Raw genomic sequence first — 26,524 nt, 5'->3', positions numbered from 1 at the left:
CCATTAAAGCAGCGGTCAGGTGCTCAGACACCAAGAAATGTGTGCTGACCTCCACGGAAAGGTCCTTAGCAGATCCAGGACCAAAAATGGGGTTTAAATGAATCACAAACGACACACTGGTTGGAAAAACAAGTGTAAACACTTTTATTGTCCTTTTCACCTCATATAAAGGAAGTGAGGAAGAACAGTTTGTCACAGAGTCGCTATCTTTGCTTTAAGGAATACAGGTTTTAAACAAACAATTAAAATGTTAATTTCGTTTTCTAAACATTAGTTGTTTGCTATTTTCTTTGTTCCCCAAAAGAGTTTTCCATTAACAATGTAGTACAAAAACATCCATACATTATGCACTAATATGGTATAATCATTCATCAATTTTTCAGAGCTGAATTGCAAATGCAAAATGCAAATGAATTTTGTAAGAATGGAAAAAGACACAGTCTCATGTTGTACCAAACCTTTATGAACGCTAGTTCGGACCCCAAAGCATATAAAACATTCCTCAGACTTTCTTCCTTTGTATTAGCCTACACATGAGGAAATCGTACAGGTTTGGAACAACATGTGGGCATAATTTTCACATTTTAAGCAATGAATTACATCCACATTTGACTTTAAGCTAGATAACAGTGAGGAAAAATATATCTATGACTGAAGCAGCGATAATATTATGAAAATATGGTTGAGCAATAACCTTTGTATTGATGGATTTGTGGCACACTGTCCTCTACTGGCCACCACATGTAGGACATACACCTAAAATGTATAAATAACGGAATCATACAAAAGAATAAACAGTGTTATCATCATCATAAAAAAAAATAGAAGTACATCATAAATACTGCACCATATAAAACAGGGGTGTCCAAACTCAGCTCTGGAGGGCCGGTGTCCTGGAAAGTTTAGTACCAACCTTAATCAGACACACCTGGGCTAGCTAATCAAGCTCTTACTAGGCTTTCTAGAAACATGTGCAGGTGTGTTGAGGCAAGTTGGAGCTAAAATCTGCAGGACAATGGCCCTCAAGAACTGAGTTTAGACACCCCTGATATAAAATGAGCGGTTATCAGATTTGGTAACACTTTATTTTGATGATCCATTGGAATATTAGTAGACTGTCTGCCTAATATCTGTTGATACTGCTCCTTCAACAGACAACTTTGCAAGTACATGTCAACTTACACTAACTCAACCCTAACCCTAACATCAACCCAACAGTCTACTTATAATCTAATGAGAATTAATTGGCATGTAGATACAATGTAACTTATATTCAACAAATGGACCATCAAAATAAAGAGTGACCTCCGATTTTTAAAAAAATCCACATTTATCAATTACAGCTCCTGTGGTCTCTATGAAACAGGAAATTATCATGTGCGTTGATTGTCTATTCACAGAGTTCAACCTAAAAACTTATGAAATAACCAATCTTTGACCTTATTGCTTCATCTAGATCAGGGGTCACCAAACTTATTCCTGGAGGGCCGGTGTCCTGCAGATTTTAGCTCCAACCCTAATCAAACACACCTAAATGAGCTAATCAAGTTCTTACTAGGTATACTTGAAACATCCAGGCTGGTGTGCTGAGGCAAGTTGGAGCTAAACCCTGCAGGGACACCGGCCCTCCAGGACCGAGATTGGTGACCCCTGATCTAGATCGTAAGTCTCAAACTTGATTCCTGGAGGGCCGTAGCTCTGCACAGTTTTGCTCCAACCCTAATCAAACACAGCCGATCCAACTAATTGAGGTGTTCAAAGGAGTCATGAACATCTTCATTAGTTGGATCAGCCGTGTTTGATTCATGGAATAAAACTGTGCAGAGCTGTGGCCCTCCAGGAATCCAATTTAAGACCTATGATCTAGATACTAGATCTGGAAGGCTGCAGGGTCCAGTTTTGGAAGGCAGTCAAGTCAGATTTGCATAACTGTACATAAAACGTTCACAATATAATATTGCACATTAAAGAGTCACATATGAAAAAACTAAAAATGGGAACAAAAATCCCGAAACACATTCACAGTTTTCTTGGCCTAAACCTTGAAATCATTGTCAGACTTTTTTTTTTTTTTTAAACATACATTTTACAACCTAACTTTATATAAAAAAGTTATGTTGAACTATTTGTCTCCAACATCACTTTCATCCCTTTTGTCAGGTTCTTCAGTTAGAAGCCAGCCAGACTGGACTTCCTCTGCCAGTGCAATGAGCACCCACAGCATAGGGTTTGTTAGATGACACTAAAAATAGTGGTATACCAGGGGAAAGCGTAGGGGGGCCACCAGGACAGAACTCAACACTCTCATTCCACCACCAGGAAAAGGAAACGCGCTCATGGCTGTGATGTCATCCTCTAAAATAGCTCTCCTGTCTGGACGCATGTCAAAGTCCTCTGAAACCATTGTTCATTTTTTTTATAAGGTGGTTGTTTGAGGCGTCCAGTGATTTGACATCCCTTTTTGTATTAAAAAAGCAGTAATATGAATAAATATTATCGCAGTAAACAACGTATAAAACTGTCGCTTCAGAATCCATCAATATAAATCAGTCAGGTAACCTTTGTAAACAGCTTTGGTGAGCATTTACCAATAATGAATGCTCTGGTCCAATAGTAGGCCCCAGACTGGGATCCTGACCCTTCTCCAGACAGAAAAGGGCATTGCTAGCCAATAATATTAGCTTTTCAATGAATCTTTGAGAGGCCGTTGGCTAGGAGAAGTTTGAGAGGGATTGTTGAACGAGACACAGTCAGAGGGAGTCTGTGGAGACCTGGAGAAAAGGAAAGAGTAGAGTAAACAACATTAGAGGGATAACCTTGCTCTAACAGGCAGAAAGGGTAATTTTGGCAGGCCATGTTTGAGTTGAAACCAAACCAATCAATCACAGAACAAAAGCCACAGAAAAAAAACATGCTATCTGAAGATGGTCTGTGCGAGCGAGTGTGTGTGGGTTAGAGAGTGCTGTTTGTGTTTGGCGGAGGGCGATGGGTGTGTGTCTTCCAGGAGGAGTTTGACGCCCTGAGGTCCCCAAGGAACCCCCTTCTCCCCTTCTGTCCCCTCTCGCTTTCCTGAGAGAATTGTGCTTTTTCTATCTGAGGAAAGAGACCTACCCATAGAGAAACATGGCCTGTGCGAGAAAAACCTCACCCACAGACCCACTACAAACACTGGCAAATGGCACAGCGCACACGCCTGTCCTTTCTAGATACAATGCGTACAAGCACAAATCTTTCTAATCACATGCTTTCCTTCAGATAAATGTTAGAATTGACCAATACAAAAGGAATGTTCTGGGTTTGGTATAGCTTGGGTTGTAATGTTGAAAAAATAGTATATCTGTAAGACATTAAATTAAGTATTACTGTGAATGTACATAAACACACACTCACACACAAATATACAAATTTGATGTATATACAGATGTGGAGAAAATTGTTGGTAGTGTTCAACTAAAGAAAGAAAAACTGCAGTGGTCACTGAAATTACTTAAAGGTGCAGTATGTAAATTTGACACCTAGTGGTTGAACTAGGTATTACATTCCTGGATCAACACAAATGCAAGCGCAGATTGCCAGATTGAGGAGTGAGTCTGGCTTAAGTTCTGCTCTAAAGTAAAAATGATAAAAGGAGTTTTTGTTCTAACCAACACCTGGAATTGATATATTAGAAACGGCTTTTATTTCTCAAAGGTGAACAACAGAAAACTGACGATGATCACCTCAGGTACACATCATGTGCTTGATTTAGTGTTAAATGCTAATAATGTGAGTTTGAACACCATTTTACATGACATTTATTGTCATACAACTGAAAGCAGCAGCAAATGGTTTACCTCCGATCTTGAAAATAAAATAAACTGTTTAAAAACTGAACTTTAGAAGTGTGAAATAATGCAAGCCAACACATATCAGTGATTCAGAATGTAAATGTAATAATGTTGAAGAGGTTTAATATGTGTTTATTAGATTATAAACCTTACAAAATTGATAAAAAAGTGATTATAAATATCTGTTGCGTTTCATCTGTTGCGTTTCAAACACCCCAATTGCTTATCACTTCAAATCTCATTACTTATCGTAGTGTTAGGACACAGGGTAACAACCTGCACACCTAATGTTTACGCTTATAATATTTATATTATTTGCTAATAAATAACCACCTCGCAAGGAACTTTGAATCTTCGTCTCATTTCGGAGTCTGCTACTGTCCACCAGAGGTCGCATTTTGGTCACGAACACATGCTTTGAGAGCCTTTTTGAATGAATGAATGAATGAGCGAGCAAGCAAATGAATAAATGAAATATGTGGTTTTGCATTAAGGCAACCCAGGGTGCAGAAGTATAATTGGCTAAAGTGGCAGTGGGCAGGTTAAAAGAACCAAAACATAGACATCCTTTCGGCACATAAAACACATTTTTAAAGCAGCATATCAGACTTCAGTATTGTTTTGCAAAATTTGCATGTTTACTTGGCATGTTTCTTAAATATCTGCAAACATATTATGGTATTTTTATGCTTTGGGAGACTTAAAAACTTACATGCAACACCTTCAAAACAGAAAAAAACGTAATAATGAATAAAAAATTTGTGAAAAAACAAAAAATTGTTTTTGAATTGTGGTTAAACGAAAACATTAAAAAAGACAAACTAATGAAACTGGCCTAAACAAAATTAAAGGGCATCATACATTTTGTTAACATTTATATATTAATATTTTACACTATTGTTAAGAATAAAAAATATGTATATTTAAATCTATTTATATGCCACTGGTTAAAATGAATAAATAAAGATCTGTATTTTATACATGTATTTTAATTGTATATAAATGTGTATATTTTTGCATATAATCAATATATCTACATGCATCATGTATACATTATATCTGTGAACCTCTTTCTGTGTACATAGAGCTATGGAAAAGTTGGTAACACTTTATTTTGATGGTCCACTTGTGTATTAGTAGACTGTCTGCTTAATATCTGCTGATACTGCTCCTTCAACACATTTCACTGACTATAAGAAACTTTGCAAGTACATGTCAACTTACACTACCACTTAACACCTAGCCCTAACCTAACAGTCTACTTATAATCTAATGAGAATTAGCTGACATGTAGATGCAATGTAACTTAAATTCAACAAATGGATCATCAAAATAAGGTGTGACCGAAAAGTTAAACACACACAAACACAAATCTGCATGACTACATAGATTTGAATGAATTTATTATGTAGAAATTCGAAATTAATTCATTATGTACATGAAACACATGAACAATAATGATAATAAAAAATAAGCAGCTTACCAAAGGCACGGATGAGCTCTCTTTGCAAGGCCCATGTGACTGTGTTGATGAGGCAGGCAGATGTGAGTCCAGCAAAAAGCATATTGTACAGGAACACAATGTGGAAACTGCCAAGCCAGTCATGCCGCCCAAAATCTCCAAGCAGGTCAAACTTTGTGATTCCTACATGTCATTACATTTTAAAAGAGAAGTGGTTTTAAAATTATCATTAACAGTGGTACCTATTACTAACTAGTGCCCCCTTGTGGACAGACAACATAATTAAAATAGTCATGTAAAGATATTTGTAAAAAAAAAAAACAAAAACAAAAAAACACACATGTAAAACACTTTCAACCAGCAATAAGAATGCTGTATGCTGAGCAAAAATTTCCCCTAAAATAAGTACAGTAATTACTAATTTTTGGTATATGTAATTTTTGGTATAAAATCTTTAAATCAAACAAATCAGGCTATTATTACAAACACATACATTTCCTTTCTAAAAGCTTTTTAACAAAGACCAAAAATGGACTTACCCAATGTGCGAGAGAAAACAGGCAGTGCAGAACTGAGTATTAAAAGTGAAACACAGTTCCCGATTATCTGTGGAGACATAAACATTTATTTATTTCAATAGTACATTAAAACAGAGCATAGACCAGTGCTAAACAGTAAAAAAATAAAACAAGTTGTCTATGTAATGTAGCATGTGAAGATGAGAAACCCAGCGGTCTAAACAGCAGTTTTCAGATTGATTTGATAGATCTGTACCTGTGTGAGGGTTGTGTCCTGTGCACGTGGCAGTAAACCGGTGAAGAGTGGAGAACTGTAGAAGCCCACGACTGAAGACACCATGAGATACAGAATGATGACAACCTGCACCGCAGCTCCCAGAGAACCCAGCATTGAGAAGGAGGCAAGGCCTAAATGAGGGTCCTATGACAGAGGAAATCGGCCGTTATGATTTTTTGGTAACACTTTAGTTTAAGCACCAATTCCCACTATTAACCACTGGCTTAATAAAATATTGGCTCTTTATTAGTAGCTATTAAGTATGATTCTATTATACATCCCTAATTGTACCCAATGCCTAAAACCCAACTACTACTAAGCTATTAATAAGCAGCAAATATTAGTACTTGGTTGGGCTAAAAGTCTTAGTTAATAGTTTATCAATAGCGTGAATTGTACCTTAAAATAAAGTGTGACTGAAATTATGATCAAATATTACTGCAAAAGAGCAACATGATCAGAAGAAAAACGGAGGATTAAAAAATCCTGAATATAGTTATAATCAAATGTTTGGACATGAGTTTACAGGTCAATGTAGGAATGCTATGTAATAATAATATAAATCAAATCACGTACCTCCATCCCTCTAGGCATAGCAGATTCATCGAAGAGCAGTTCGAGCACATGGAAACACACCATCAGCACACTCACCGCCTAAGAAAGACCATTTTCCCTCATTTAGAGCAACTGTTTTACTGCAGACAGTATATTTTTGTACTCAGCAGGTTTTGTACTTACAGTTAAAGCTAAAAGCAGCAGCATGGCCACTGGGTATACTAGGTTTCTCTGCCAAGGAGATGCTCTTTTCCGCAGCTCTAGAATTGAGGAATAAAAAGGATGAAGAGAAAGTTTCCAGATAGTTACACAGATGTGTTTGACAGGCATGCTCGTACCCAAAGTAATGCGCTTGGATTGGACACTCAAAAACTCTTTGTTGAGGGCCTCTAAATGCGCACTGATCCAGCAGGTGTTGGTACCTGGGGGTGTGTGATAGAGAGAGTGTATTAGAGTTTAGGAACCCATGTATTAGCAAGTTTGTTGGTAAAAATTAATTGGAAAATGACAGCTATGAATCCCTATAATGGGGGGCCACTTCCTTAAATGCAGCAAGCATGATTGTCTCATATCCTGACACTCACTTTTTAACTTCCTGGACAGAGAGGCCTCTTCAAACACTGCACAGTTCATGGTCTCTTCCAAGTTCTCCAACAACTGAAAAACAAACACTAAACTTAACCTCACTTCTTATCTTTAAACAGATTTTTTTGATTAAAAAAAAAAACATTAACGCTTTTATACAACAAATGTGCATCAAAATAATAAAAAAATACTTTCAACTTTATTTTGATCAATAATCCTAAAACCAAACTATGAACCGCAGTTCACACAAAAAAATAAGCATTTCAAATCATTCTTTGTGAGCAAATAAGCATATTAATTTCATTTCTGAAGGGTTGTGTGACATGCAAGACTGTTATAATGATGCTAAATATGCATCTGTCATTACAAAAAAAAGTATTTCCATTACAATATGTGTCCCTGGACCAGTCCTCCTGTATGTGAAATTTTGTTAACAAATAAGATTCCCATTGATGTATGGTTTGTTACGAAAGAGCAATATTTATCCGAGATGCAACTATTTGAAAATCTGAAATTTGAGGGTTCAAAATATATATATAAAACATATTTTGACTGCTTTAAATAATGACTGTTAAGATCATTTAAAGAATGACTGTTTTAATAAATGGTTTACACTACACAGCATTGTCCTGTTGCACTACCACACCGATTTTGGTGTTATTGTACAAAACAAAAAACAAAACAAAAAAACAAGATGATTAAGTATTCAGAAATGTTTAGTTTTCACTCTGGATTAAGGAAATGTCTTTTGTATAGCAATGGAAAGACTGACTAACTCAATCAAACAAAAAAATGCACATATTTTACAAGATTTGGGACTATTTAGATAAGAATGGACTGATCGTTTAGTAAACCCAAACAATGCGACTTTGTTAATGTGCACTGTGTTTCTTATGACTAACTTTAATATATTTTTCACTTTCTTTAAAATATATATGTGTGCTGAACTGTCATTGCCTTAATGTTTTTTTTCTTTTTATTATAATTTTTATTATCATTTTAGTTTTTTTTTTTGCATGTGTATATATATGTTTATGGCTCTGTCGGGATGGGGTGGGTGTAATTTGATTGGTATTTGGTAACTAGCACAGTTTGTATCACATTTGTCTGAAACAATAAAAGTATTTTTAAATTCTTACATTTAATATTTTCAGATTTTTTATAGTATATGTATTAATTTTGGTACTTTTATGTCAACCATTTGGTAGAGGTTGATATTTTAAAAAATTATGGCATGTGTTGAAAAAATAATGCATTGAGTGTGTTAACTAGTGACATTAGGAGTTAAGAAATGCAATCCAAAATTTTAAAGGGTTAAAGTTATCTAAATGAATTGCTTAGCAATGCACATTACTAAACAAACGTTTCGATATATTTACAGTAGGAAATTTACAAAATATCTGTGTAATATGTCCTATACATATTAATATATTGAATCATGACACAATAAAAATTTATTATTTTGACCCATATTGCCAAAAACATACACATCCAACATATACATACAACATATATGAAGAGTTCAGATGCTAAGACCTCTCAGTGCCATCTGAAAATCTCTTCTAACATGAGCATTTTTCTCAGACTCCTATATTAATGTTTACTTATTTCATATTAAAAGCAATAAAAATAACGTATATTAACTGCCATGAAAGGGAAACACTCATTTTAGGAGAAAAAGTTTAAGGAACATAGAGGCCTCTTTGATTGTGAAGCAATTCCTTAGTTTTGACAAGTATCCACCTACCCGAGGTTTGACCAATAAGCTCCCAGTGACACTAAACATGCGTGATAGCCCAAAGGGTGTGCACACTGTTACAAAACAAAACAAAAAAGGAGATGAGATGCAACAAATCAACATAAACAGGAAGTCAAATGCAATAAAACACCAGACTGAACATTAAACGTCAAATGAGTTAAAAACTACAATCCAAGACCAACATACGAACAAATACACACTTACACAAGAGCAGAAGAACTCCAAAAAGGGAGATTCCAGAATAAAGATAGGGCAGATAATATTCCCACAGGTCTGAAAAAAAAAAAAAAAACAGGAAAGCAGCAGTCTGTTACTAAACCTGTAGATTTATCTTAAACTTGTCAGGATATACATGAGTATCTAACATTTCATTGCAGCCCTCACCGTAAAGACTCTCTCGGGCTGTGTTATGATGGAGAAGGGCTGATGCCACCCACACAATGCCGAGCACCAACAGACTAAGAAGCAGCAGCATCACAGCAGTCTCATACACCCGTGCCATCACACCCTTTCAGAAAAAAATCACACAAATCAAATTCACATCAAACACTAATTGAATTCCGATTGCATAGAGATAAAATAAAATAAGGATAAAAACTTTACCTTTTTGGACCCAGCAAATCCTTCTGATTCAGTAAAAAAGTAGGCAAATGGCATGAGGAACACCAGGGAGAGATTGGAGAATAAGAAGACTAGGTTCCACAAGCCTAAAACACACAGGCACGGCATGAATGAGTAAACGAAAGCTTATGTTACACATACAGATGAAGTCAGAATTATTAGCCCCCCTGTTTATTTTTTTAGAGAAGATTTTTTTTCAACACATTTCTAAACATAATTGAAGCAAATGAATGTAAAAACCAATGTATTAAACCTGCATGATAACAGAGAAGTGTTCACATTTAAGATATCAACTCAGAGCACAAAATTACAAAAATTACAACAAAAAAAAAACTCTCCTAATTGTGGTTTGAGTTTAAGCAACAAAGAATCATTTTGTGCTTTCTACAAAAATATAATGTATAATTAAAAAGGAATTGATTTCTGAAGGATTATGTGACACTGAAGACTTGAATAAATGCTGGTAATAAATTTAGGTTTGAAATCCCAGGCATAAAATGTATTTTAAAATGTAAATAGAAAAACTGGTATTTTAAACTGTAATAATATATTTCACCATATTAATATTCTATAATTGAAAATTTCATGTATTGTGTAATCAATGGAAATACCAGGAAAATTGTTGAAATTCAACAAACATATACAACTCATGAACCACAAGGGGGCGACCATGTATCGCAGGTTCCTTTAAGCTTTTGTTCTGTTTATTTCTCAGGTCTGAGATTTCCTGGCTAATTCTCTTGTGATCTGGTATAATAACAGCTTACATGGCCTGGTGTTTGTGTCCTGTGTAAATAATTGTGAAAATCATATGCCAGCAAAAATACCAAAGTATTAAATCTGTGTCTTGGATTTACAGCATTTTATACACTTTTGCCAGACTTTCTGCCATGCCTAACATGTGATCGCACAATGTGATCCCACACTAAGTCCTTGTGGGGAAAAACACATAAAAATTTCTGTACAGATTAGGCAACAAAATACTGCTCGAGTACCTCACAAAGATTTAATTGATCAGACAGACAACTCTATTGACTCTCATTGAAAACCTCTCTGTCACAGTCACAAATCCACATGTTAATTGTTCATTTGCACATGTGTGCATTTACCACGGATGAGCGAGCCATTGAGCCACTGCATGTAGTAACTGTGAGGGAATGTGAGCAGGACTTCATTGGACAGGATGGAGATGGGCAGCAGGAGAACTGCACACACGGCCACTGAGAGTGTGAATGTGCACAGCCAAAGCCTGCGGAGAGAGGAAAAAACAGACAAAGAAAGGGTGAAGAGGTGTTTTTGCAGCCTTTTACTTTGACAGAGTGCCAGCTGTGAAGGGAGGGAGTTGTTAAACGCCACGCTGGAGAGCAAAGGGCAAACTGTCCAATTACAAACATTCAGGGCAGACTAATAAAAAAACACTTGATAGTAAGCAGTTGGGTGTCCTAAGCGGTTCAGTTTTAGTGTGAAATGCACCATTTGACTGCTGTAATGGGACATGTTTGTGAGTGGAATGAGATAGTCAAGTGCTAGAGTAGGGTGGGAGCTGATTTTATGCATCTGGAATTTATTAGAGAGAAAAAAAGGAATGTTAAACACCAGAATGAAGCCAGATTGATCTTGCCAAAAGTTATACTTGAAAAGATGTGTTTTATCCATGATATGTTGCTACCTTGATTTAGGATGTGCATATTTGTTGTTTAGTTGTCTTAGCTCTTATGGTTTGATCCATATAAATATTATTTAATTAAATTTATACTTTTAGCTTTGCTTTATCATATTTACATCGCTCAAACCGAATCGAAATAGGCATGGTCTGACTAGGAGAGCAGAGACGGTAAATGAAGACTGAGGGGGGTGGGGGTTATGTGAATGGGGTTATGGGGGTGCGCACCAGGCTAGAGTCACGGTGGCAGGCTAGATTGACCGTCAGGCCACCGGGAAATGTCTCGGTGCTCCACATGGCTAGTCTGCCGCTGGACATGGGACAATAACCGGTTTTAAGGTTTACCATGGTTTGGAAAGTCAAGGTTTTAAAACCAAAGTTTCTACGTCCCTAAGGTATGAGTAAGTTGTTTTTTTAAACATGTTTTTCAGTACTATTTTATTTAGTTTTTTAGGGCAACAGTGTCTCCAGCAGAAAAGAAACCTCTACATCAAAAGCTACTGGTCCTAAATATTTTTTAAACGTTTCTTAATATATAATGTATTGTGTTCATTGTGGGAAAAGTTTTTTTTTTTATCCAGACATTTTAAAATAACTTATTTTAGAGCAGTAATCATAATACGGTGATCCTGGATAAAAATATCACGATTTCACAGTGTTATCATATTGTCAGAATCTTATACCTGCCCATGCCTAAATAATAATAAAAATAAAAAAAAGTTTTTATGACAGAAACTTCTGATCTTATGTGATTGCAGTATTTTCATTTTTGGGTGAACTATCCCTTTAAACTAAAGTGCATTAATGCAACTATAACAAAAAATAATTAAAAGCACTCTATCTGCTTGATCGTCTCAACTTGACATTATGTCACATTCTTGGTTTGTAAACAGTTCTTTGGTCTGTGTTAAGTTCACATTTATTTCAAACCACAGAGTTGGTTTAGAAGTGGACCAAAAGCCAACTTCAACAATTTTGATGTAGAGTAAGGTGAAAACTAGAGCTGCACATTATTGGAAAAATTCAACATTGCAATTTTTTATTTCATGATTTATTTTGTGATATAATTTGTGATACGAATACAATTTCACCAAATGAATTAATATCTCTATTTGGAAAGAACCTAAAGTGTTAGATTGGGATGATTCTGCAGTGGTACAGCATCTATAAAATCTTATAAACAATCTATAAAATGTTTGGGGTCCCCAACAGATTTTAGTTGTCGTCTGTGCCATTTGTCGTTCATTTCTGTATTCGCATGTGTTGTGAGTATTTTCATGCACGTGTTTAGTCAGAGATTGATGAATTAATATTTACTATTTGCATGCCCATAAAATCTAATCAACAATCTATAAACTTCTTAAGGTCCCCCGACATGTTTTCGTTGTGGTCTGTGCTATTTGCAATGCATTTCTGTATTTTCATGTGTTGTATTTAAGTATTTTCATGCATAGCATCTATAAATATAATCAAAAGATACAATTAAAATAAAGTGTTATCACATCCCTAGTCTAAAAGTATTGAAGTACAGCAATTGAATGATAAAAATAAAAATAATTCAATAAAATAATCGTAGTTAAGGTAACAAATGGTACAATTTATTATACCTAACTGTTTTTAAAATCATGATAGAATCACATGCATCAAAAACACATGCAAAGGATACAAACTCAACATTGCAAATCCTGCGATCATTGCAATATCGATGCTGAAACAATATATTGTGCAGCCCTAGTAAACACTGATTTTAGGTAAAGACAACTTACGCAATTTTGTTGACAGTGGCATCCTCAATGTCATCTGTGAGTGAAAAAGAAAAACCAATGAGTTATATTATACGAGTTGCATAATAACACTATTCTGATGTAGACATTATCATGTCTAGACTCACAGTTCAGCCTTGAAACTAAAACAAACAAAAAAACAAGCATTCACAGTGACCTGGATTCACTTGGAAGCAGTTCTGTGACGTAAACATATGTTTTCTAGCAGAATGTATTTAAACATTTTTTAATCACTGGTTTGTTTTTGCACAAAGGACAACACTATCTTTTTGAAGAGGATTTTCTGACACTAATAGAAATGTATTGAGAACATGAGGCAGAGAAACTGTAAAATAAGCCTCAAATATTCTCAAGTGAGAAGAGCAAAACATGCCCTGTGTGACAGAGCTGCAGGGTAGAAATGTGTGACATTTCCTGGGAATGCTCCAAACTTAATGCAAAACAGGTTTTCTGCACATATCCAATAAACAACCAATATGCAGCTATAGAAACAGCTGCAACCCTACAGGACTACTGCACATCTAGGCAACAACAAAGCCTTGTTGACATAAAAGAAAAAAGTCTTGGTGTAATGATTCTGTTTGTGCTACCAATTACAATATGTATCATATTCATAACGGTGGTGGTTTGGCTGGATGTTAGTTACGCAATGTTTCTTAAGTCAGTCCAACACAGAATGTTCCCCCGCACTGATTTAGAATTTTTGATCATGTAAACGTGCTACATGGATGTTTATTAAAGGTTGTGATGACCGGAGCAACAGCTGTGCTCACAGGGACCCAGCTTTAAGTGTAAACCAATTTCCCCTGTGTCTCTTTAACTTTATGTAGGTCAGAGTAAAATGGCAATAAGAAATTAATCAACAAAAATAACACACAAAGAAATTAATTGTATACTCTTATTTAAATTAATAGTAATATAATTCACTCTAAATTATCTGCAAAAAAATAAATTAACCATTGAGAGCGCATTATATCAATGCTCTTTAAATGTAAATGCACAACGAGTTGTACTGGCACTTCATTTCTCATCAAATACTAAAATTTGGAAATAACTTTCACTCAATATTCTCTTTTCACTTTGTTTTTGCAGTATTTCTGTCTTAAGTTCAAAGCCAAATGTAAAGATCCAACAAAAGTGGCCTTCTGGGGGGGATTAACTTAATTGTTTTATGTTCAATCAACTTAAATTTGCAAAAACAATGAAGTACTTACAAACTTAATCATTGTGTGTTATGGGACAACATAAAGAAATTGTGTGGAATCATGCATTTTTTTACAGTGCATATTGGGAAACAAACATTGAATTGAGGTTATACATTTTATGCCATGACTTCAGAAATTTAAGACATTGTGCTCTGATTTATGGCCTTTTTAAAGGGGCAGTTCACACAAAAATACAAACTCTCCCATCATTTACTCATCCTTCTCTTGTCCCAAACTGTTATCAGCAACCATTAAAATATCTTCTTTTGTGTTCAACAACAACAACAAAAAAAAAAAACTTTAGGGTGAGTAAATGATGAGAATTTGGTTTGTATTATTTTATTATTATTGGTTGAACTTTCCCTTTAAGGTCTTAAATTGTGAAAGAGAGAATTAACACGTTTTAGTGAAACCCTGAACACAGTAGTTGTGCTTCATCAACGTTCCCATTAGCTCCTCAACAATCTTTCAGCACACTGAAAAAATATGATTCATTGAATTTACAACATTTTTTAAAAGGTAACTGGTTGCAAACTATTTATATGGGCTGAATTTAAACAAACAAATTAAATTTAGTTATGTTAAACTTAACGTGTTTGTTTAAATTTAGCCCATATCAATCATTTGCTACAAATTCTAAGTAACCTTAAATTAAGTAAATCCAATGAATCATTTTTTTTTCAGCGCAGTCTAAACAAGCCTGCTGTTTTTTTAAGATGTCACATGCCAAAAAAAGGAGGGAAAAATAAATCACATTGGCCAGATTTTCCACTGACAGCAGGTACAGCAGAACTGTGAGAGAGCGGAGAGCTCAATTACGGGGTGTAGACCAAAACATGAGGTAGTTCTCTCTTATGAAACCTCAGGCAATGTTCGGGCAGGGGGCCTATGTTTATCTCACGGGAACATTCCTCATCCACACTGCAGCCCTCCCTCAATGTTACATAAGCACTGTCAGCTGCAGTCATAACCATTGACTCTTTCAAAAAAACAAAAATTAACATTAAACAAAAATTAAAAACAACTAACACTACTCATCAACAACAGTAATATTAACCCTCGGCTGCATATTTGGCAGCTGAACGAAGCATTTTTAGAAAGCGCAGGAGCATGACCCGTGTCAGGTCAAACTGACCAACAAATAGTCAGGGTGTATAAATTCTGTGCAGCTGTAGTGAAATCACAGGTGTGTTTTGAAGAGCTGCATAACACGAAGCCAAACAACTGTTGATGGACGATGGTAAACTTACCAGTGACAAACTCAGCACTCTTCTTAAAGTGAGTCAGAATGAAGTGAGACAAGATGTACAGGCAAATGAAAAGCAGCACGCAAATCTGAAAGACACAAAAGAGAAGAACATCAATGTAATCGGAAAACAGGATTAACAGACAACATGTGGTTATAACATGTAGCTAATCATTTGAAACGCTCCTTTTTTATTTTAAAAGGTTTGCATTTTAGATTTAAAGTTTTTATACAGTAGGACTTTTCCTCATAATACAGTGCAGCAGCATCTCCCTTCTCTCTGTTTACATGGACACCAATAATCCGATTTTAGTATGATTAAGACAATACTCTGGTTAAGAGTCTACCATGTTAACAGTGATTTTTGACTAACTTAATCCAATTAAGGTCATAATGAAACTAAACAGAAATTGAATAAAGACTAGAGTATGCTGATTTTAGTCACATTATTGAAGTGCAGTACAGACAAGTAAAGACCGCAATCCAACTATTACTGTGATGCATTTGTGACAGGATAGTGTATACATATACGGCTGTTTGACACAATTCTCTGCACCCACCAAGTCTGTAAAGGACCACAGCATAGCGAAATGCGGAGGTTTTTCCTTATGGCGTGCAATATCAAATCCCATTAAAACAACACTCTTCCAGCAGTTCATACTTGCATGCAATATTTTGTTTGTCACGGGGGCATGCATGAAATGTTCCTGAATGAAAGTGAAACTGCCAGACTGAAGTTAAAGTTGACAAATTAAAAATGAAAGACCCGAAATTAAACGAAACTCCGGAGGAAACATGGATAGCGTGGTGACACAATGACGTTAATTGAATCATCTGCTATAACATGTAAAACGGGATCATGAAAGGAACGTTCAAAAAGCAAATCATGTAAACACCTTAACCAGATTATTCTTTTATTCAGATTAAAACAAATAATTTAATTACTGATGTCCATGTTAACAGTCACTGTGTGAACCAGTTAATTCAAGGATCTGATTGGAAAATTATCTGATTTGTGAAAACGGCTTAGTTTACATTTGGCCACATAAGTGGATATAGATGTACTCTTTAAATCCCATGCTATATACAAATTTATCTGGGCTACATCAACTTAAGCTTCTTAAGCAGTTACAGAAACAAACTATACATCTCATTCGGCATACAAATGATTTTTTTAAGAAGGCCTTGTTCTTTACTTATGTTCCAGTTTAACAACACCAGACTCAACAATTACTGTCAATATAGGGTAAATGAGACAATCTATTTTTGCCATATGAGCAAGACACTATTCAACACTCTAATGGTTTTACATTAATTTGTGTTTAAAATATACATATAAAAATAATAATTAAAAAAAAAACGGAACACTGTGCCACTGTCATCTGTGGCATTGCATTGCATTTGTGCTGTTAAATCAGACTATGTAATATAGCCTGCCTCACATTTATTTTGTTTACATTTTGGAGAAGGAAAATATAAATTTGTGGTCTCAACAAGCAGATGCATTTAGACCTGTCCAGTTTCATCTGGAATTCCTCCTAGGCCACTTCCTTAAGTGGTCAAATTCTGTCTCAAATACGCATTTAAACCTGCTCTTTTCAAGATTTAATAGCAATTTGATCAAAAAAGTAAAAGGAACTGCAAGTGACTAGGTAGATGCAACTCCTGAATGTCTAATCTGATTGGTCAGATGGCCTGGATTGTTGTGCTTAGTCTTGAGTTTACAGCGATAATTGAAATCTATTGCCAATTTCCAAATTTGAATTTTATCTCCTTGGCACTTTTTAAACAGCACTAACGAATTTACTGCATCAGTTCAAACTAGTGTCCTCTTCGTCCTATGGAAGTGCTGTAAAGTGGGTTTGCTTTTGTAGCACAGATAACAACATCTTCTAAACCTGACATTAACCAAACTCCCCTAGGTGTTATACTGTCTGCAGGTCAAAGCACACATTGTTTGTTGTGAAAGCCATTGAAAACAATAGACTGGCCTTTTGCAAAATTGTGCAAATTTAAAATAATCTTTTTCTTTCAAAACACAAAATCTCCACTTATTTTGCACTTTGAACCTTTGCAGATGATGCTTTATATATTCAACACAGGAGCAAACAGATGTATACAGGCAATCCAGAGTTGTGGTCAATAAGCAGGCAAATGGTCAGTATAGGCAGAAAGCAGACAACGTAAACAAACAAGGCGGGGGTCAAAAACACGGCAAAGCAAGTAAAACGTGTTATAATGTTCACAAACAGTATAACAAGAGTGTCAAAGTGAGCCATATATATGTGTGTGTGTGTGTAATCAGTCTATGAGCAGCATCAGCTGTGGGAGTGTAATCAATAGAGACTTGGAGCAGGCGTGTGTGGGTGTGTTGCATGACTGGAACTTGTAGTTTATATACCAGCAGATTTGTAGTCTGTTAGTGATCTGCACAAGCTACATCGCTGGTGACCGTGACATTTTTGCAATTTCAGCTGTGTGCTTGGCTCTTAGATCAATATAGAGTAAAAACGTCCCGAGCTTATCACTGTTATTGACACAATTTTTATCGCAATTCGATATAACTCCATTTATCGGTCCATAAAGTATCGGTACCATAAAGTACAAAAGGGATATTATAATAATAATTAAATAAATACTCTAAAAAGTGTTAGCTTATGCAGATTTCAATATGGCAAATTAAACTAAAATTCCTTTTTTATTATACAAACACTTTACAATAGAAACACCCACCCCTTCCTTACAATGCTTTTAGATACTTTAAAATCCCTACCCATGGTCTCCACCCAAATCTCATATGTAAGATGATATTTCAGCAGGAACATTCTTCAAAAGCTTTTCTTCAATGTTCCACAATGAATAAATCACAATCATTCACAGAATACTGGGCGTTACTGTCACTTTGCAGAGTGTCAGAGATGAAATACATTCTGTCAGAGATCTGCAGTATGAGTCATGGAGTAAATATGAGCAACACAACCGTGAACAGGCAGCTACAAGACATGCTGTGCAAATGCGCTGTTTAGATGCGTTGCCAATTTAGGTTATCAAGGACATGTTAAAAAGGGAAACCTGTACCGGAGCAGAGGTCATGAAGCACACTCCAACACAGCTCGGTTATCACTGATACACGCTGCTGTGCGCAGTGCAGATTGCCTTTATGGCTGTGTGACACAAGAGCTCCTAATCAAGGACATTTGGTACTTAATGATAGCACACAGAATGGTGACACGACAGTCCTGGTCAAAGATTTCATAATAATACATTTCATATTTACGATTAACATATTGCATTCTGTGTCTTAGTATATAAAAGCAAATAGTGAAAGAAAAAACTAAATAATCTTAGCCAGCTGTCCTTAGAAGTCTTGAATATGTAATGAATGAACACCCACATTACAGTTTCCAGAATGAAGGTACAGTAGCAGCGACAGATGGCGAGTGAAGATTACAGCTCAAATACAAATGAAGAGTTAAACCAGTCACAACTGAGATTAGGCGAGTGATTATAGTAAAGATACACAATGAAATATATAGAGAGAGATTTACAGTACTTAGGTAGTCATATTTAAATTGATGTAATTAATATTCTTGACTTTAATTAATACATCAATATAATTAATGAACTATATTAAAATAAAATTAATAATCATAAATATGCAAATAACATCTACAACAAAGTAGCAGGATTTACGTATGACAACACTAGTTATAACTAAAATGTTTACAACTACTATTTATAGTATTATAAATAATATAGATAATGCATTTAATAAATTATAGATGTTAAAAATAATATTTATAATAATTACAACAGGGGCGATGGTGGCTCAGTGGTCGTCTTACAGCAAGAAGGTAGCTGGTTCAAGTTCCAGCTGGATCAGTTGGCATATTTTTGTGGAGTTTGCATGTTCTCCCCTTGTTGGCATGAGTGTCCTCCGGGTGCTCCAGTTTCCCGCACAGTATAAAGACGTGCGCTATAGGTGAATTGAAGAAACTAAACTGGCCGAAGTGTATGTGTGTGAATGAGTGTTCATGGATGTTTCCCATTACTGGGCTGCAGCTGGAAGGTCATCCGCTATTTAAAACTAGATGAATAAGTTGGCAATTTGTTTCACTGTGGGGACCCCTAATTAATAAAGGGACTAATTAATCAACAAATGAATATTAACAATAGTAATAATTCATAATAATTGTAAAGAGCCAACAAGAATAATAGTGCTAATAAATAACATTTGACCAGATCAGAAAAGATAAAAATGATAATTATTTTGATTCATTAATGAAGCATGCAATTTTGCCAAAGAGAAAAGGCATGTCAAATAATTTGGAGGATTTTAGATGAGTCTTTCACAATTAACCTTATGTTAATGCCACACTTAATTTTCACCTTCTTAATTGTCATTCAACTGTAGAAAACTTAAAATGCACACATTCATACACCAATTTTTTTTAACAAAAAGGACAGCTCCTAGTGTGCAAGACAGTTACACTGAGATTTGTCTGCATGGCAGTAATTCTAATTAACCCTTAATCTAATTTAAGATATTATTAAATCCACATACTCCAAAACAATTAATAAGATATATATTCCTTATCAGTTTTTTTATCGATATTGACTGAACTGATGGGGGAAAAGTAACCATATGTGCCATAAAAGAGAGGAAGAATGACAGTCAGAGGAAGAGTGATGAGGGAGGGGAAAGGAAGCTGGGATTGTCTTCAAAGTGCAAACAGCAGTAAAAATAATAGATGTGTGTGTGTGGGGGGGGGGGGATCCATGTCACTGGAGCTTTGAAATGAGTTCACACTCATCTGTTTGCTAAGCATTTGTCTGTTTTCTTTTGGCTAAAACAGCATGCGCTGAACTAGGGCTGCACAATATATCGTTTCTGGATCGACATCTCTTTGTATTCATCTGCAATAGTCACATTGCAAAGATATGCAATGTTTAGTCTGAATTTTGGTTGACCAGGAGCTGCAGATTTGTATTTAATTACTGTTTTTATATAGAATTTGTCTGATTTATGTAAAAAAAAGTTTTCTTACTTAGCATTTTGTCTTGTTTCAAGTCTAAATGTCTACTGTAAAACAAAAACAAGATTATTTTACTTGCCTCACTGACAAATTGTTTTGTTTTTTCAAGTTAAAACTTGAAAAGGTAAGATAAGTTGAAAACATAACAATATTTTTACTTAATTTTTTGACATTTGGACTAGAAACAAGAGAAGAAAATCATTTTTTGCACTGTGATTGTTCAGTTTCAGTACCTGAATACTGACTCTATAGGAAACCACCAAAAAGTGCTATTCAAGTTATCTTATGACAATATCCCATATCGCAATATTTAATCGCAGAAAAATAAATTATCGCAATGTCTGATTTTTCCAATAACGTGCAGCCCTACACTGAACCAAAGAGTTAACAGTTTGCTTAACAGAGCACAGTCAATAATATACAACATGAAATGACATGTCCGGCCTCATTGTAATGCCAGTCAAAGAAAGCCTGAAGAATTACCTCAGGCTTTTTTGTCAATTCTAAAACGACATTAGCCTCTACTGACGTGAAAATATCTTCTTTTGTTTTTCAAACGTCAAAAAAAAAAACGTCATGTCACACAGGTGTGGAGCAGCATGACCACAGAAATGTCATTGTTGGTGTTCAATCCCTTTAAATCCTTTCAAACAAGCAAATGGACAGACAACAATAACCAGTCCTAGACCAGTCTGTTGAAGGCAGTTAACCTCAAAATAAGAAACTAAGTTTACTTTAATAATGGTGGCCATGTAATCAAACCTCTCTATTGAAATGGGTCATCATTATTACTGCCATGTAATGCGAGCTTCATCATAATTTCAATCAGAAACCAGATCATCCCATAGCTGACCAGTATTTGCTGACCAATCTGGCTGGTTAAACCCTGCATGTGCTCAAGCCCTCTGAATCTTTAGGCTCATTCATCTGCTCTGGCTAATACTCACTTCACAACAAGACCTGGCTGGAGCAATACACAAGTCATGTCTTGAAGTGAAACAGTCTATTTAGCAAAACAGTCAGCTTTAGAGGGACCAGAAGTTGGCACAATGAGAAAACAACACTTGTGGTGTGCTAGAATAGATTAGGAGAAGGCCGGATGCAAGACAAAAATACTAATAATTGATTTGATTAAAGCTGTTAAGGGCAAATTGGACCAGTTAGTTTTTTTTATTTTTTTATTTAATTCCGACCCCTAAATAATTTTTTCCACGTTTTTTACTGCGTTATGAATCATAAAATACATATGTCATAAATGCATAAATAAGCACGTCATCAAACAAGTCAAGGATTTTAACTAATGTACTTCAAATTAATTACAAAGTGACATTACAAGATCATGTGATGAGGCCCTTTAATTACAGATGATGTACTACAGGTCAGTTTCTTCAGATGACCTAAACACCCTATTAGTGAGGATTAAAACGAAGTATCAGATGAAAAACTCAAACTGGACCCTTTTTAGTTTACACTATTGATCACTGTTAGATGTGGGTACAAAGCCCTGTATTGATGAAGACTAAGAAACATGTTCAGATTCGAATATTAATACACACAAACATTCCTTGCTCAACTACAGAGAGGGAATCATGCCAAATCAGCTACTTCCTCTACCAGGTTGTCTAAGAGCATCCAAGTACAAAGCTGTGACAATGTCATAAATTGTGTATTAGTTGACAAGTGGAAATGTGGGAAATGTAAAAAAATAAATAAAATAAAAAAACAATATAACGGCAGACAGAAAGAATGACACATTGAAAGATTAATTCTACTACAATGCAGTATATAGAGGAGAAGAACGATACAATGACCGATTGAATGAAGAAAACAAATTATATGAAAATAGATAAAACTAATCAAATAGATTTAAGGCATTAGAAATAAGGCATTAACGCATCGGACTGCTGATAAGCTTGTCAGGCTTTTCAGCATTTCTTACCACAAAATATACAAATTAAGACAAAACATTGCTGTGAGCCATAATTAATAAATAAAATGTAATAAAACGCAAAGCAGAAAGAAACGAAAACGGCTGATTGGAGCATAAGCTACATATTATTCAAATAATTCACAAAATGGTGCCAAACAGTCAAAAACAGCAATGTGAAAGACAAGCATATAAATATCCATGTTATCCATGGGTGGTCAAGATAACTCGAAGTACTACCTAGATGACCCTGTTTCATAAATTTCCATATTTGTTGTCTTGGAATAATATACCTTCAAAATCAACTTAAAACAATTGAATGATATAACAAAGATGACAAAAATAACAGAAAAAACAACAGAACAAACAAAAATAGTTATTGGTGCATTGCTTGTCTGATTATTAAATGTATAACTAAATTAAAAAAAAGAGATCTTATTGTATCAAAAAACCTTTTGCACAAAAAACCTAGAATAGATTTTCAGCTTAGTATATGTCGCCTGCAGAGTTGAGTAAGTTAATTTTAAAAATGTATAGATTAGAAATTAATAATTACTACTGGAAAATTGTAATCTGATTACATTACCAATTACTTCATGTAAAAAGTAATCAGATTACCAATTACTTTACTTTGAAGTTACTTTTAAAACACAAAATATACCTATAAAATACTAAATAAACTGCAGCTCTTTCAGTGATTTAATATTCACTTAAAAAGCATTACAATGGGTTGATCACAGCAGTTTGACAAACTCAAAAAACTTAAGAAGTTCGCTCAAAACATAATTCTCTTATCATTCACCTTGTTCCAAACCTGAAAGTATGAAAATGTACTGCAGTGTTCGTCTGAGGTACTTGGTCTACCTAAATGTTGGGCCACTGTGTTTTGGGGCACTGGTCTCCTCCTTGGTGACGAGTAGTCGTTTCAAGTGCTTGAAAAAGTTGCTGGTTAAAGTGAGAGCAGTTGAACGCTCTTTAGACTGCATTTTACAGCAATATTTTAGTTTTTACGTTCAATGAAATCAAAGTAATGTCTGCATTTCCACTTGAAGCAGCAGCCACTCTCCTCAGCAGCCATTTCAGTTCAGTTCACGTTCTCCAGCAATTTAAAAGCGCATGCTTATTAACTGATGTTGCAGCCAGATTTTAACAAGAGTTAAAAGCAGCATTTTTTTCTTCTAAAAACTATATTTATAGGCCAAGTAAAGCAATTACACTGACTTTAGTAACTGTAATCAAATTACATAAATTTAGAATGTAAGTTGTTACATTAGTGCATTCCTCAAAAATGTCATTGGAATACAGAAACGCATTACTGTGGAATGTCAAGAATTTTGAGCTGATATTTAATAGAAAACCTGTCATTTGAAGGCCTGAAGACATTTCATTTCACTGCAATATTGTAAACCTTTATCTTCTAAAGTGACAACACATGATTGATACAGCAATAGTTTAAAAAAATAGATAAAAGAACAAGCCAATGAACAAATCACACCATGAAGACCTGAAAAATGAACTATAGAAAGAACAAACAATAAACTCATAGACAGATTCGATGAAATCAGCGATTCTGAATGTTTTAGAATACAGATTTTACATTAATTACAACTAAAACACATTTGTAAAACACTTTATTGGCACAACTAAAAATAAAATAGAAGTTTAGTGAAACCACACATGCTGAAATGGTAATCTAAATGCATAAACAAGAGCAGAAGCAATTATCAGCATATCACAGTGAGGAATCACTGAGCCAAATATTCGGTTGGTATTAGTCATACTACAGAGTGACATAGAAGCCAATCTGCTTTTACGCAGTATTCAAATTCAAGAACAAAAGCTATGTGAAGCAGTTTCTCCACCCTTTTCAAATATGATATTTTGTTCCCATAACAACAAATATACAGTGTGCTTAGTTTCAATTCATCTTTTGCTAATTAGCAATCAACACAAGTTTTTTTCCTGTAATCTGTGATCCTATATCAGACCACACTACCACCAACACATTTTTAGGTCACGAGCCACCAGTTGAAAACCACTGATTTAAACATTAAATCCCAGATAAGCATCAGCCGCAGAGATCAATAAGCATGTCAGCATGAGCTCAGAGGTGCCCACAGCCTGAAGGGGGACAATAGGTCTGATTTACATTATCTAGTGTGACCCATCTGTGCATTTCACTAAGGGAAGCATTTCACATGTTCTAGGAGGATTAGCCAAAGCTGTGCATCACAGACAAAAACAAGAGTGCAACATTTTAATCTGAAAACAGATGTAAAAGATCATCATTTGTTGGCAAAGAAAAGCAAAGGCGTTTGCAATTCAAGACTATAATTCTAACCTCCTGCTTTACATTTAGATATAAATGCTTGATTTAATCTGTATTTTTAGGAGATACTTCTTTTTATTTTTTACAATTGAATTACATGATCTTACAGATTAGTAGGTTTTAAAGTATGCACCAAACATGTTGCAGTAAAATGCTGAGTGAGACACATCATTGTGAAGGAGTAAAGGTTAACTCCAAGTGTCTTCCTAAGGTTCCCCGGGTCTGAAGTTCAGTTACTTCCATTATGTGTAAAAAATAAAATACTAATTATGCCAAAAGTATATCTTATTTTCCTAAAAGAACTCAGAAAAACACAAAGCTGAAAAGTCTCATCTCTTTTTCTATTTAAAAAAGACTTTTTACACTGGTCAATGTGATGATCGTTGTTAAATTTCACAGCTCGGAATCACTATACATTAGTTTTGAGTAAAGTAAATGGAGGCCTATGAGTATATATTACTTTACAAAACGTCTTCTTTGAAGACAAACACTTAGTGAAATCACGAATTTATGAGAGAACATAAAGTCCTTGTGCACAGATTTACATTTCCAGTGATACCTCCCCACAACCACATAACCAATCAATTGCTATTGAATTCCATTAGGACAAACACAAGGGCACAGTTAAATTGTTACACTGCAAACGCTACTTCATGATACTATGCAAACAAAAGCTGCAGAGAGAGAAAAAAAAACTTACAATGGTTTCTCGGACTCGGTCGTGGAATATTTGCTCTCTAACCGTCACGTCTTCTGTTTCCATGCTTTGAAACCATGTCTTGGTTATAAGTTGTAAAACATTTGAATCTCTGAAAAGACAATCTAGCCTACGTGGAAAGTTGCCTCGCGTTAAAGCGAACCTAAGCGTTTCACCTCATTGCGGGAGCTCCAACTGAAGTCAGCGAGATAGTCGAGTTTTTTTTTTCTATATTGAGTTGAGTAAATGCTTAATAATGATTACATGCTAACAAGCAAATTATAAACGTCGTTAACTCCGCGAGCCAGCGTGTTCACAGATGCTCAAATGAATCACACACTCGCTCTCAAACTCAAACTCCATCTACTGGAGGGGCTGGACTGTGGGCGGAGGAAGAGGCGGACTCATGACACCTCGATCAGAAGTGCACATATACTGTATAAAATACACCATTATAAAAGTTGGAATCGTTTTATGTTTAATGAAGGTGTAATGAAAAATTGTATATCATAGAATATATAATGACTCTCATTTGTTAAGAAAAAATCTCTAAATTAATAAGTAGGCTACATAAATTAAAAACAAATAAATGCATAAATAAATGCATAAATAAATGCATAAATGCATAAATAAATAAATAAGTGTCTAGGGATGCATTCAGACAAGATATATTCTAAGGTCTTGAAGCCCAACAAACTCCAACAAACTCAAGATGAGTAAATTATCATTTATATTTCATTACACTGCCTTTTCACACAATCTTAATTACATCTGTATTCTTATGAACATTCGTACACCGAAAAACATTACTATAACTGCCCAATCTGTGCAAAAAAAGTCCAGTAGGTAACTAAACTACTGTCATTATTTATCTGTTATTTTAGTTATTTTTATCTATTTACATTTCCGCTGACATTAAAAATTACCAAATAAATTACATTAAAATATCCAAATGTATCCTCATTGTTCAAATGCTTTTTTTCTTCTGTTTATAAGCCTTTTTAAAGGAACAGTTCACTCTCAAAAGCAAAAT

General features: G+C 35.0%; 1 protein-coding gene across 3 annotated transcripts; it reads right to left on the bottom strand.

The window, feature by feature from the left end:
* Positions 1 to 120: 120 nt before the first annotated feature.
* Positions 121 to 25,859, bottom strand: lmbr1l (limb development membrane protein 1-like). 3 transcript variants are annotated; one of them, XR_012398222.1, is made up of 17 exons: positions 25,495 to 25,859; positions 15,507 to 15,591; positions 13,034 to 13,067; positions 10,714 to 10,853; positions 9,587 to 9,690; positions 9,368 to 9,491; positions 9,188 to 9,256; positions 8,972 to 9,036; positions 7,224 to 7,296; positions 6,978 to 7,061; positions 6,823 to 6,899; positions 6,661 to 6,738; positions 6,064 to 6,228; positions 5,829 to 5,895; positions 5,311 to 5,472; positions 439 to 2,771; positions 121 to 350 (listed from the first exon to the last, which is right to left on the bottom strand). XR_012398222.1 is itself a non-coding variant. In NM_198874.1 (16 exon segments), coding segments are annotated over 16 exon segments (1,476 nt in total). In that variant the 5' UTR covers positions 25,558 to 25,816; the 3' UTR covers positions 2,061 to 2,685.
* Positions 25,860 to 26,524: the final 665 nt, after the last annotated feature.

This window comes from Danio rerio, chromosome 23 (assembly GCF_049306965.1).
Source record: "Danio rerio strain Tuebingen ecotype United States chromosome 23, GRCz12tu, whole genome shotgun sequence".
In the NCBI taxonomy this organism is placed as follows: Eukaryota; Metazoa; Chordata; class Actinopteri; order Cypriniformes; family Danionidae; genus Danio; species Danio rerio.
The sequence above is the reverse complement of the archived record's forward strand: the minus strand, read 5'-3'. Positions and strand labels throughout refer to the sequence as shown.